General features: G+C 46.1%; 1 protein-coding gene across 2 annotated transcripts in view; it reads right to left on the bottom strand.

Moving 5' to 3' along the window:
• Positions 1–12,389, bottom strand: part of VRK3 (VRK serine/threonine kinase 3) — a 45,008-nt gene that overhangs the window by 31,602 nt on the left and 1,017 nt on the right. Inside the window, exons 2-3 of one of the 2 annotated variants that reach the window (XM_080644774.1) lie at positions 11,817–11,878; positions 9,207–9,346 (exon numbers count right to left, since the gene is read on the bottom strand). In XM_080644774.1, the coding sequence (XP_080500900.1) occupies positions 9,207–9,345 (139 nt within the window). In that variant the 5' untranslated portion in view covers position 9,346; positions 11,817–11,878. The remainder of the gene's footprint in view (positions 1–9,206; positions 9,347–11,816; positions 11,879–12,389) is intronic. The other variant, XM_080644775.1, reaches the window with a different exon arrangement.

Here is a 12,389-nt window from a genome sequence, read left to right as displayed (position 1 = left end):
ATTGCCCTGAGATTTGTTTTCATCAACGTAGGTGTTATTTGGTCCTTTTCCAGGTCTGCCAGGTCAATTCTAACTAGCTTTTGTTCCTTCATTATATTTTTATTTTATTTATTTAAAATATATTTTATTGTTTTTACAGAGAGGAAGGGAGAGGAATAGAGTTAGAAACATCGATGAGAGAGAAACATCGATCAGCTGCCTCCTGCACACCCCCTACTGGGGATGTGCCCGCAACCAAGGTACATGCCCTTGACCAGAATCGAACCTGGACCCTTCAGTCCGCAGGCTGATGCTCTATCCACTGAGCCAAACCGGTTAGGGCGCCTTCATTATATTTTTAACTTTATTTCTTTAAACATATTAAAGGTGTTTTGCACGTAGTCTCATCTGTTAATTCCAAGGTGTCTGGTCAGCGCAGCCTCTCTCTGTGCTCTTCGTCTGTGCACCCACAGTGCCAGTGTGATTTGTTGTTTTGTTTCCTGACAGTGGCTTGTTTCGTGGTATCTTCTGATTGGTTGAGAGCTCACCTACCCGTTGGAATTCTCTAAGGTCAATCTTTAAAGGGTGCTCCACAAAAAGATATGCCTCAGTTGGGGAGGGGCACCCACACCTCATCACTTTACACTAACTCTTCCCCTTGGGTTTTCTTGGGGCTGCACAGTTCAGTATGAATGCCGGCCCCAAACTGGTGAGGATGCAAATTCTTGGTTAGGAATTCTTAGGGAGGACATTTTGCCTTTTCTTCACCCACAACCAGGGCTGAGACAGACAAATGTCACCACCAATTTCCTGTGTGAAAAATTTTTTGTTCTAGTTTACCTGCTGAGGAGTCCTAGATTTTAGAGGGTTCCAATCTTACCTCCCATGCTTCTCAGGCTCTAAGCTTTGTCTCTTGTATCCCAAAACTTAGGCTCGAGGCCACCAAACAGCCCAGGACCAACACCACCTACAGCACTTGCTCAGCCTGTGGATCTTTCTTTAAAAAAAAAAAAAAAAAAAATATATATATATATATATATATATATATATATATTTTTTTTTTAATTGATTTTTTACAGAGAGGAATGGAGAAGGAGAGAGAGTTAGAAACATCGATGAGAGAGAAACATCGATCAGCTGCCTCCTGCACACCTTCTACTGGGGATGTGCCCACAACCAAGGTACATGCCCTTGACCAGAGTCAAACCTGGGACCTTTCAGTCCACAGGCCGAAGCTCTATCCACTGAGCCACACCGGTTAGGCTGGATCTGCTTTCTTATTGTTTCTCACTTCTATGGAATTCTCTTTCTATTCTATCACTCAACCCTTTGTGTGTTTTTTAATCCTCACCTGAGGCTATGTTTATTAATTTTAGAGAGAGGAAAAGAAGAGAGAAACATCGATGTGAGAAACATCGATTGGTTGTGTCTTGCACATACCCCAACCGGGGACCGAACTCACAAGCTAAGTATGTGCCCTGACCAGGAATTGAACCTATGACCTTTTGGTGTATGGGATGAGGCTCCAACCAACTGAGCCACACTGGCCAGGGCAGCCATTTGTTTTAAAAAGAGATATTCTTGCCCGGCCAGCATGGCTCAGTGGTTGAGCGTCGACCTATGAACCCAGTGGGGGGGCAGCATGTAGGAGGCAGCCGATCGATGATTCAACTTCATCACTGATGTTTCTAGCTCTCTCTCCCTCCCCTTCCTCTCTGAAATCAATAAAAATATATTTATTTAAAAAAAAGTAAAAAGAGATATTCTCTTTTTATCCAGAATTTTGTGCTGTGCTAAACCATAAGAGGCTTTTACCTGCCATCTAGTCTGCCATACTGGTAAAAACAGAAGTCACCTTTTTTTTTGTTTTTTAAATATATATTTTATTGATTTTTTTTACAGAGAGGAAGGGAGAGGGATAGTGAGCTAGAAACATCGATGAGAGAGAAACATCGATCAGCTGCCTCCTGCACACTCCCCACTGGGGATGTGCCCGCAACCAAGGCACATGCCCCGACCGGAATCGAACCCGGGACCCTTCAGTCCGCAGGCCGACGCTCTATCCACTGAGCCAAACCAGTCAGGGCCAGAAGTCACCTTTCAACCGACACTACCTTAGCCAGCATGTTTGGTCCCTGGACTGCTGGCCTCCTAGTGGCTTCCATGCCTCCAACCCATTTCTTACACATGGCAGCCAGAGAGGTCATTCCAAAATGCAAACAATATAGTGTCCCCCCATGGGGTAGAAACCCTTCCACAGCTCCCCACTACCTCAGTGATTACTAAACTCCCTACCCACGGTCTACAAGGCCCTATGTGTCTGCCCCAGTCAAGCTGTCCTTTAGTTCCCCCACAGGCCTGGCTCTTCCCGCCTCACGCCTTCTCCCATAGCATGCCCCAATGCCTGGAACTCTTGCTCCAAGCCCCTCACCTCACCCCCACTCTTCACTGAGCAAGTTCTTATCATCCCTAGGTCTCGGCTCAAACACTACCCACCTAGACAAGCCTTCCCTGACCCACCCAGAAACATACCTCCCCTACATGTGTTCTGTGGCCCATCCATTTCCCTTCTGTTATCATGTACTCTACTGATAATTGCTTATTCAATGTCTGTTTGCCCTACTTGCCTCCAAAAGCTCTGAGACCAGAAACCAAGTCCATGTCATCTGTTACTATGACCCTGAGGACAAATGTGGCACCTAAGCACACAGTAGGTGGTCTGTGTAGGTTTGTTGCCTGATGACGGGTGAATGAATAATGAGCCGGCCCTAGGTTGGCATTAGAGAAGGCTGGGGTTAAGAACTTAGGTTCTGGTGCTTGCTTCAGCAGCACATATACTAAAATTGGAACGATACAGAGAAGATTAGCATGACCCTTGAGCAAGGATGACACGCAAATTCATGAAGCGATCCATATAAAAAAAAAGAACTTAGGTTCTGAAATCAGGTCAAGGCAAATTCTGCTGACATTTGCCTGGAACGTAGACACAATGTTGAAGATGAAGCCACCTTGAAAAATCAATGCAATAAGCATGGGAACCAATACCATATGCTGAGGATGGCTGAGCAGAAAGAGCAGGAGCCTGGGTCCCTTGTCCTATTCTGAGCTGTCCCCTCCAGACATTTTTGCTGTTGTTAATCCTCACCTGAGGATATCTTTTCCCACTGATTTTTTTAGAGAGAGTGTGGAAGGGAGGGAGAGAAAGGGAGACAGGGAGAGAGACAGAGACAGAGAGAGAGAAAGAAACATCAATGTGAGACAGACACTTCAATTAGTTGTTTCCTACATGCGCCCCAGTTGGGGCCGGGGATCAAACCTGAGACTGAGGTGCATGCCCTTGACCAGGAATCGAACCCACAACCCTTTTTTTCATGGGCCAACACTCTAGCCACTGAGCAAAACTGGCCAGACTTTCTATAAAAATACTAGAGGCCCGGTGCATGGATACGTGCACCAGTGGGGTCTCTCAGCCTGGCCTGCACCCTCTCACAATCCAGGATCCTTCAGGGGATGTTGGAGAGCTCGTTTAGGCCTGGTCCCTGCAGGCCAGGCTGAGGGACTCCACCAGTGCACAAATCCGTGCACCAGGCCTCTAGTATGCATATAAGATATTTGGTTAATCTCTTCCCTCCCTTCCCTCTGAGATTCATCAGTCTGTTCCATGTTTCCATTCCTGTGCATTGAGCGTCTGCCCCCTGGTGGTCAGGGCACATCATAGCTACTGGTCGAACGGTCGTTCGGTTGCTTAGGCTTTTATATATATATGTAGTTTTAGCCCAGCTGGTGTGGCTCTATGGTTGAGATTAGACCTATGAACCCAGAGGTCACAGTTCAATTCCCAGTCAGGGCATATGCCCAGGTTGTGGGCTCTATCCCCAGTAGGGGGCATGCAGGAGGCAGCCGATCAATGATTTTCTCTCATAATTGGTGTTTCTATCTCTCTCTCCCTCTTCCTTCCTCTCTGGAATCAATTAAGAAAATATTTTAAAAATATATGTGATTTTAGCCCTAGCCAGTTTGGCTTAATGCATAGAGTATCAGCCCGTGGACTGAAGGGTCCTGGGTTAGATTTCTGTCAAGGGTATGTACCTTGGGTGCAGGTTCAAACCCTGGCCCTGGTTGGGGTGTGTGCTGGAGGCAACCAATTGATGTGTCTCTCTCACATCGATGTTTCTCTCCGTCTCTCCCCTTCCCTTCCACTCTCTCTAAAAAACAACAACAACAAAAAAACAATGGGAAAATATCCTTGGGTGAGGATTAACAACAACAAAATATGTTTTTATTGATTTCAGAGAGAAAAAGGGAAAGGGAGAGAGAGAGAGAGACAGAAACCTCAATAATGAGAGAGAATCATCATCGATCAGCTGCCTCCTGTACATCCCCCACTAAGAATTGAGCTCAAAACCCGGGCATGTGCTGGGAATTGAACCGAGATCTCCTGGTTCATGGGTCAATGTTTAAGCATTGAGACATACTGGCCAGGTCAGACTTATTTTAATAAGAAAAATAAATCTGTTCATTTGTTTCTACTCTTTTTTTTTTTAAATAAATCTTTATTGTTCAGATTATTACAGATGTTCCTCTTTTTTTCCCCCCCATAGCTCCCCTCCACCTGATTCCCCACCCCACCCCATGCCCTTACCCCCTGCCACTGTCTTCATCCATAGGTGTAAGATTTTTGTCCAATCCCTTCCCGCACCCCTCACACCCCCTTCCCCCTGAGAATTGTCAGTCCACTCCCTTTCTATGTCCCTGATTCTATTATATTCACCAGCCCATTCTGTTCTTCAGATTTTTTATTCACTTGATTTTTAGATTCACTTGTTGGTAGGTATGTACTTGATGTCATTTTGTTGTTCATAATTTTTATCTTTACCTTTTCTTCTTCTTCCTCTTCTTAAAGAATACCCTTCAGCATTTCATATAATCCTGATTTGGTGGTGATGAACCCCTTTAGCTTTTTCTTGTCTGTGAAGCTCTTTATCTGACCTTCAATTCTGAATGATAGCTTTGCTGGGTAGAGTAATCTTGGTTGTAGGTTCTTGCTGTTCATCACTTTGAATATTTCTTGCCACTCCCTTCTGGCCTGCATAGTTTCTGCCGAGAAATCAGCTGACAGTCGTATGGGTACTCCCTTGTAGGTAACTAACCGTTTTTTTCTTGCTGCTTTCAAGATTCTCTCTTTGTCTTTTGTCCTTGGCATTTTAATTATGATGTGTCTTGGTGTGGTCCTCTTTGGATTCCTCTTGTATGGGGTTCTGTGTGCTTCCTGAACTTGGAAGTCTATTTCTTTCACCAGGTAGGGAAAGTTTTCTGTCATTATTTCTTCTAATAGGTTTTCAGTATTTTGCTCTCTCTCTTCTTCTGGCACCCCAAAATTCAGATGTTGGTACGCTTAAAGTTGTCCCAGAGGCTCCTTACACTATCTTCATATTTTTGGATTCTTTTTTCTTTTCTTTTTCTGGTTGGGTGTTTTTTGTTTCCTCATATTTCAGATCTTTGGTTTGATTCTTGGGGTATGTTGATCTACAGTTGAGTTTCTGTATATTCTTTATTTTAGACAGTGTATGCTTAATTTCTGACTGGTCCTTTTCCATTTTTTTGGCATTCTCATTAAGATCCTTAAAGGTCTAAGTTCCTCAGCGGTTTTTAGAAGATTCTTGAGTAACCTTATAAATGTGGTTCTGAACTCTATGTCGTCCAGTAGTTTGCTTTCCTCCATTTCTTTCATTCGCGACATGTTTCTTTGTCTCCGCATTTTGCTGCTTCCTTGTGTTGATGGAGTGGCTCTGTGTGGTAGGTGACCTATAGGGGCCAGTAGCTCAGCCTAAATGTAGAGGTGTTCTCTCTTTTCCGCGTCCAGCACGGAAAAGGAACAGGTCCGGTTCCTGAGTAGAGGAGCTGGGGATTAAGAAATAAAAGAAAGAAAGAGACAAGAGGCAGAAATAGAAGCAAAGCTGGGAGCCGGGTGGGACGCTGCTTCCTCTGATGGAGGGGCAGGGACCCCGGAGCCCACGCAGCACATTTATTTTATACCCCCAAATACCAGGAAGTATCACCAAAACTTAGGATCAAAGGAGCTTATTTGCATTCTTGAGTAGGCCCTAGTATTCCTGGTGCTTGCCTGGATTTACATATCAAAGCCCGCTCCCCAGCACCTGGACAAAGGTAAAAAGTCAGTACTGATAACGCCCCCCACCTTCTTGGGGAGGGCGTAACCGAGAAGCGGCTCTGCCAGTCGCCTCGGGCTCAGCTGACAACAATTTAAAGAAATGCCCATGTGCCTTCCCAGGCAGCCCTCTACAGATCTACAGTTGAGTTTCTGTATATTCTTTATTTTAGACAGTGTATGCTTAATTTCTGACTGGTCCTTTTCCATTTTTTTGGCATTCTCATTAAGATCCTTAAAGGTCTAACTAAGTTCCTCAGCAGTTTTCAGAAGATTCTTGAGTAACTTTATAAATGTGGTTCTGAACGCTATGTCGTCCAGTAGTTTGTTTTCCTCCATTTCTTTCATTCGTGACATGTTTGTCTCCGCATTTTGCTGCTTCCTTGTGTTGATGGAGTGGCTTTGTGTGGTAGGTGACCTATAGGGGCCAGTAGCTCAGCCTCCCCAATCACCTGAGGTGGACGCTCTTGGTACATCCCTTTGTGGGCTGAGTGCAAAGTCTTGGTGTAGTTAAGCCTTGATTGCTGTTGGTACACTGGGAGGAATTGACCTCCAGGCCAACTGGCTGTGAGGACCCACTGTGTCTATAATGGAAGAACTGCTGTGCTGGAGACACACTTATGGTGCAGGACTTGTTTCAGTGGGGCTTTGGTGCTCACTGAGTCTGCCGCTTAAATGTGTCACTTACGGATGTGAGGAGTTGAAATCTGGTGTCTGACACTGACCACTAGGTACACTGGCTTCTGGATCTCCAACGAGGTGCAGGTCAGCTACTGTCTGAGGCCACCCAGTAGGAGCTACAGCGAGAACTACAGTTTTCTCCTCTTTGCTTGGGGTTTGGAGGTTTTGGAGCTGTCTGACCCAGGCTGTAAGTTTGCTAGGTTAAGCTGCGATAGGGGAGGCCATTTATATGCTAAAGCCGCTGCTTGGAGCTTGGGTGGGTTTGTAGGTTGTGCGGGGCAGGGTCTCAGGGCGTCACTAGGCTAGGGCGTGGCAAACAGTGATGGCTGCCAGTAAGCCGGCTCTGCGTCTCCGACCACGTCCCTGCATCCAGCACCCCAGCGCAGTAAACAATTATTCCTGCGCGCAGCCCTGCAAGCAAGCCACCCTCACTTTCCGACCCGACAGCAGACAGTTCAGTTCTCCCTGTAGGAGTTTGGGTCCCCTGCACCTCCCCAGAAACTGGAGTTCGGAGTAATCGGGAGCATGTCTCCCTTCAGGTTGAAAAAAGCAGCACTCCCAGTTGCCCGCCGCCAGCCCGATTCATGTGCCTCCATACCTCAGCTTTTCAGTGCTTGTGCACGTCTCAAATGCTCTTTTCTCTTTCCTTCTAGTTGTAGAACTGCCACTCAGCCAGCTTTCCCGTGGTTCTGGCTGATAGACGTTTTATCTTTTAGTTGTAGTTTTGAAATTGTTGCGCAAGGCAGCAGTTTAGGTGTTTACCTATGCCGCCATCTTGGATCCTCCTCTACTCTTTTTTTTTCTCCCCTACTCTTAAAGTAGCATTTTCTGGTACTGGCCGCCAAACACAATCCCAAAGATAAAATGAATGCTGCTGAACTCTCTGCCATGTATGCCAACTCCCTTCGGTGGCTTTCAGATAAGTAAATACATCTCAATTTACCAGGATCTGTGCCTGGACTTTCCACTGGCCAGGACTCATAGGTGATGTGTCATTCATTCAGTCCGCCAATCAATAAGATTGTGCCAGGAATGGTCCTGAGTGCTGTGCAAACAAACCACAGTCAACACAGCCCACAAACCTCAATGAATTCCTCCCCTTATGGAGCCTAAAGATGAGAGGCAATAGAAATAAGTAAAATACTGTACTCAACAGGGTTGATATGTACAAGTACCAAAAGGCAATATAAAGCAGGGGCAGGGGGTAGGGAGTGTTATGTGTAGGGAAGGTGTGATTTTATTTGATTTTTAAATATACTTTTATTGATTTCAGAGAGGAAGGAAAAGGGAGTGAGAGAGAAATAGAAACACCAATGATGAGTGAGAATCATTGATTGGCTGCCTCCTGCACTGGGGATCGAGCCCGCAACCTAGGCATGTGCCCTTGACCAGAATCGAACCCGGGACCCTTCAGTCCACAAGCCGACGCTCTATCCACTGAGCCAAACTGGCTAGGGCGAGAAGGTGTGATTTTAATTAGACATGTCGGGAAAGGCCTTTCTGAGAAGGCAACCGCTGAATGAAGACCTGAAGGAAGTGGGAGAGTGGAAAGAACAGAGGAAATAGCAAGTGCAATGGCTCAGAGGCCCAGGAAAGCCTGAGGTGTGGAGGGAGAGAGGAGGCCTAGGTGGCTGGAGATGCATAAGCAACAAGAGGGTTTGGAGAGAAGCTGAGAGAATATGGGGACCTGATCATGTCAGGCCTAACCTGGGAAGGTGCTGAGGAGAGGAAGGACAGGGTCTGACTTTGTTTTAACAGGATCTGTCAGGCTGCCATGTAGAAGACCGTAGAGGAGAGAGAAGGGGGACCAGGGGAAGGTTTCTTCAACAACATTAGTGACAGGTGAGGGTGGGATGGACCAGGGTGGTGGCAGCGGAGGTGGCAGGAAGTGGTCTGATTCGGCACTGATTTTAAACAGACAAGGTTTGCCAAAGGGTTAAAATTGTGGGTGGGAGAGAGAGGGGACTTAGGATGACTCCATGGTCTGCTCTGAGAAACTAGATAAACAGAGTTGCCATTTACCATGATGGGGAAGTCTATGGAAGGGGTGGATGGGGGGCAGTCACATCAGGAGCTCAGTTCTGGGCATGCATAGATGTGTGTGAGCATCTAATAGACGTCAAGCAAACAGTCTGATAGGCATGAATCTGGGTTCCAGTGGGGGAGTCCCGGCTGGAGACAGAGAGGCAGGGGTTGTCAACTATAAAGCCAAGAGACCAAGAAGATGCTAAGAAACCGAGTAAAGAGAGAGCCTGAGCTCTGGGCTTCTCCAGGGTCAAGGCAGGATCAGACTGCAAAGGCAGTGCTCCCTCCCAAATGCCTGCACACAGGCCCCTCACCCCTTCTCCAGGCAGAAGCTCAAAGCCCTGGTCCTTACCTCGCAGGGATGATGAAGTCGGTCTGACAAAGGTCTGGGACCCCTCAGGCTCCTCTGTCGACAAAGGCTTTCCGCAGTAAGGGCAGAATCTGAACGCTGTTTGGATACTTTTGCCACAGTCTGGACAGAAGGTGCTCATGCTAGAAAACAGAAGTGTGCGAGAAGGAACAGGAAGGTGAAAGAGAAACTTAATTCACTGCCAAGTTCCTTATGGTGATGAGATGGCAAAAGAAAGAAAAGTAATTACTCACAGAATATATTCTCAGGAAGTGGCCACTCCTAAAATGAGTTCCCGCCCACTGTGTCCAGCCTCTAGCCATCTGTCTCTAATGGCCCAGGGCAAGTATGAAATAGGACAAAGGGACAAAGCAGAAACTGCAGATCTCATCAAAGACAGGAGAATGTCTCAAAGTCAATAAAAATTACATAAGAGCACTGGTCTAATCACAGAAGCACTGTGAGGGAGAGATAGCCGATGCTCACCAAAAAACCCACCTGATCTCCTACATTTCCCAGGGTCCCTTGCAGTCAGATTGGGGCCACATGACAAGTTCTAGCCAATGGAGTATAAATGGAAGTCATTTTCTGGCTGAGTCAGTTAAGAGCCTTAGTACTTCTTTGGGCTTCCCCTCCCCTGCAGGGATGGCCCTGGAGGACACATACTCCAAATGATACAGCTACGAGGTGAAGGCAGGCTGGGTCCACATGGGAAGCTCGTGATCAAATAAACTAATGTTGTATTGAGCCACCAAGATCTCAGGGTTTATAGGTTACTGCAGCACAACCTATCCTATCCTAACTTAGTGAGACAACAGGTACTGACTGCATTTTTCTCTAAGCCTTGTGTATCTCTGGAATATCTCCGAATACTTTAAAAATCAAAACCAAACTCACACATAGAGCCTACCACAAATGGAGATATGACGGGTGTATTCATTTGCCAAGGCTACCATAAATAAATACCACAGACAGGGTGACTTAAACAACAGGAATTTATTTTCTACACAATTTTGGAGGCTAGACGTCAGAGATCAGGGCACCAACCAGTTTGGTTTCCTCTGAGGCCTCCCTCCTTGGCTGGCAGATGGCTGCCTTCTCCCTGTGTCCTATTCTCATCTTCTTATAAGGACACCAGTCATATTAGGTGAGGGCCCTGCCTCCATCACTTCCCATATTTTTTTTTGTGTGTGGTGAGAACACTTGAGATACTCTTAGCCAATTTCACGTACACAATACATTATTATTTACTACGGGCACTATGCTATACATTAGGTCTCCAGAACTTATTTATCTTATAACTAAAAGTGTGTGTACCCTTTCAGCAATATCTCCCCCTTTATCCTACAGCCTCCGGTAACCACTCTTCTAGTCTCTGTTGGTATGAATTGGAATTCCTTTTAGATTCCATGTATAAGTGAGATCATGCAATATTTCTGTGTCTGGCTTAGTCTAATCAAATGCTTTTCCTTTATTTACTGTAAAGGTTGGTCTGTTGCAACTGCAAAACAGAGTTCTTTTAAAATCACAGGCTCTAGTCCCAGGCTACCTGCATTTGAGTCCCAGATCTGTAGTGTACTGGGCACCTAACTTAACCTCTCTGTGCCTCAGGTCTGCAGAAGAGCAGAAACCACACCGTGGCGTAAAACTGCCCTTCTGTTATTTTCCACAAAGGAGTTGGAGTCTAGCCATCTGATGGCAAAGACTGTGGCCAGGTAGATATTCTTTAGCTTCTAAGAAGTTTGTAATTCTGATTGGTTGTGCAACTTCATAGTTGATTGTACTTGCAAGAGCACTGAAATGGATACTTCTATCATCCCAAAAAAAGAAAAGCAGTTTTGTTAAGCTACAGGAATCACCACCACTTCTTCCTTCTCTCTCAGGCCATGACAAACCTGAAGACCTCGTGTTGATGGAGCCAAAATTGCCTAGAGCCGTGGTCGGCAAACTGCGGCTCGTGAGCCACGTGCAGCTCTTTGGCCCCTTGAGTGTGGCTCTTCCACAAAATACCACGGCCTGGGCGAGTCTATTTTGAAAAAGGGGCGTTAGAAGAAGTTTCAGTTTAAAAAATTTGGCTCTCAAAAGAAATTTCAATCGTTGTACTGTTGTTATTTGGCTCTGTTGACTAATGAGTTTGCCGACCACTGGCCTAGAGGATGGCTACCCCGAAGAGTTGTTCCAGACTTTGTATTAGTGAGAAACTTGTGCTTGGCCAGTGGTCGGCAAACTGCAGCTTGCGAGCCACATGTGGCTCTTTGGCCCCTTGAGTGTGGCTCTTCCACAAAATACCACAGACTGGGCGAGTCTATTTTGAAGAAGGGGCCTTGTCTGATGAACACACTGACACTTTGATGGATTACTTATGGAAACAAAAGTTTGAAAACCTGTGGTGATTTTAAGTAGCTTTAAGCAGAATTTTCCCAGGTGCCAAGTACCCCTGGACAAAGACGGCCTCCAGGATGGGCAGAGTGTCTAACCAGTGATCCTGTCATGCCCACGACAACGGTCCTCCTGGGACTAAAATATGAGAGCAGTTACACAAAAGAGAGAGAGCAGTTGCAGGCTGTTGGTGGGGAACAGAGCTGAAGGGGCATGTGCCCGAGGGGATGGTACCTTTATGAGATCACGGTCTGGCCCTCAGAAGCACTGGGCTGGAATCTCCATGGTAACAGTGTCTGTAAGTAAATAAAGGTAGAGAGGCCCACTCAGCCTCACTTCAGTGTAAGGGAAAGATAATGGTTAATGTTTATTGAGCATTGGCTATGTAGCCAGCATGTGCTAATTTCATTCATTCACTTAATAATTATTCACAGAACTCCTAATGTGTGCCAATCCCTGGGGATACAGCAGCAAAGGAAACACAGCTCTGCACCTGACAAAGCTCACCTTCTGGGGTGGGAAGGACAAGATGGGGAACATTCGGCCAGCGGGCTGTATAAGGTCTGGCCCTTCCAAGGCATTCGGGGTGAGTTAATTAAACGTTTGACCAACGAGAGCGGGCTAATTTTTAAGTTGATAATTTTGTATAGCCCACGAATGATGTTATAAATATTCAAATGGCCCTTAGCAGAATAAAGGTTCCCCACCCCTAATTTAATAGGTCAGATGGAGGCAGGGCCATGGTAAACGCTCAAAAAATATGGAAGAAAGGAGTCTCAGAGTGTTGAAGTTAATCTGTCCAAGGTC

The sequence above is a fragment of the Plecotus auritus genome (genome assembly GCF_963455305.1).
Source record: "Plecotus auritus genome assembly, chromosome: 10".
Taxonomy (NCBI): Eukaryota; Metazoa; Chordata; class Mammalia; order Chiroptera; family Vespertilionidae; genus Plecotus; species Plecotus auritus.
The sequence above is the reverse complement of the archived record's forward strand: the minus strand, read 5'-3'. Positions and strand labels throughout refer to the sequence as shown.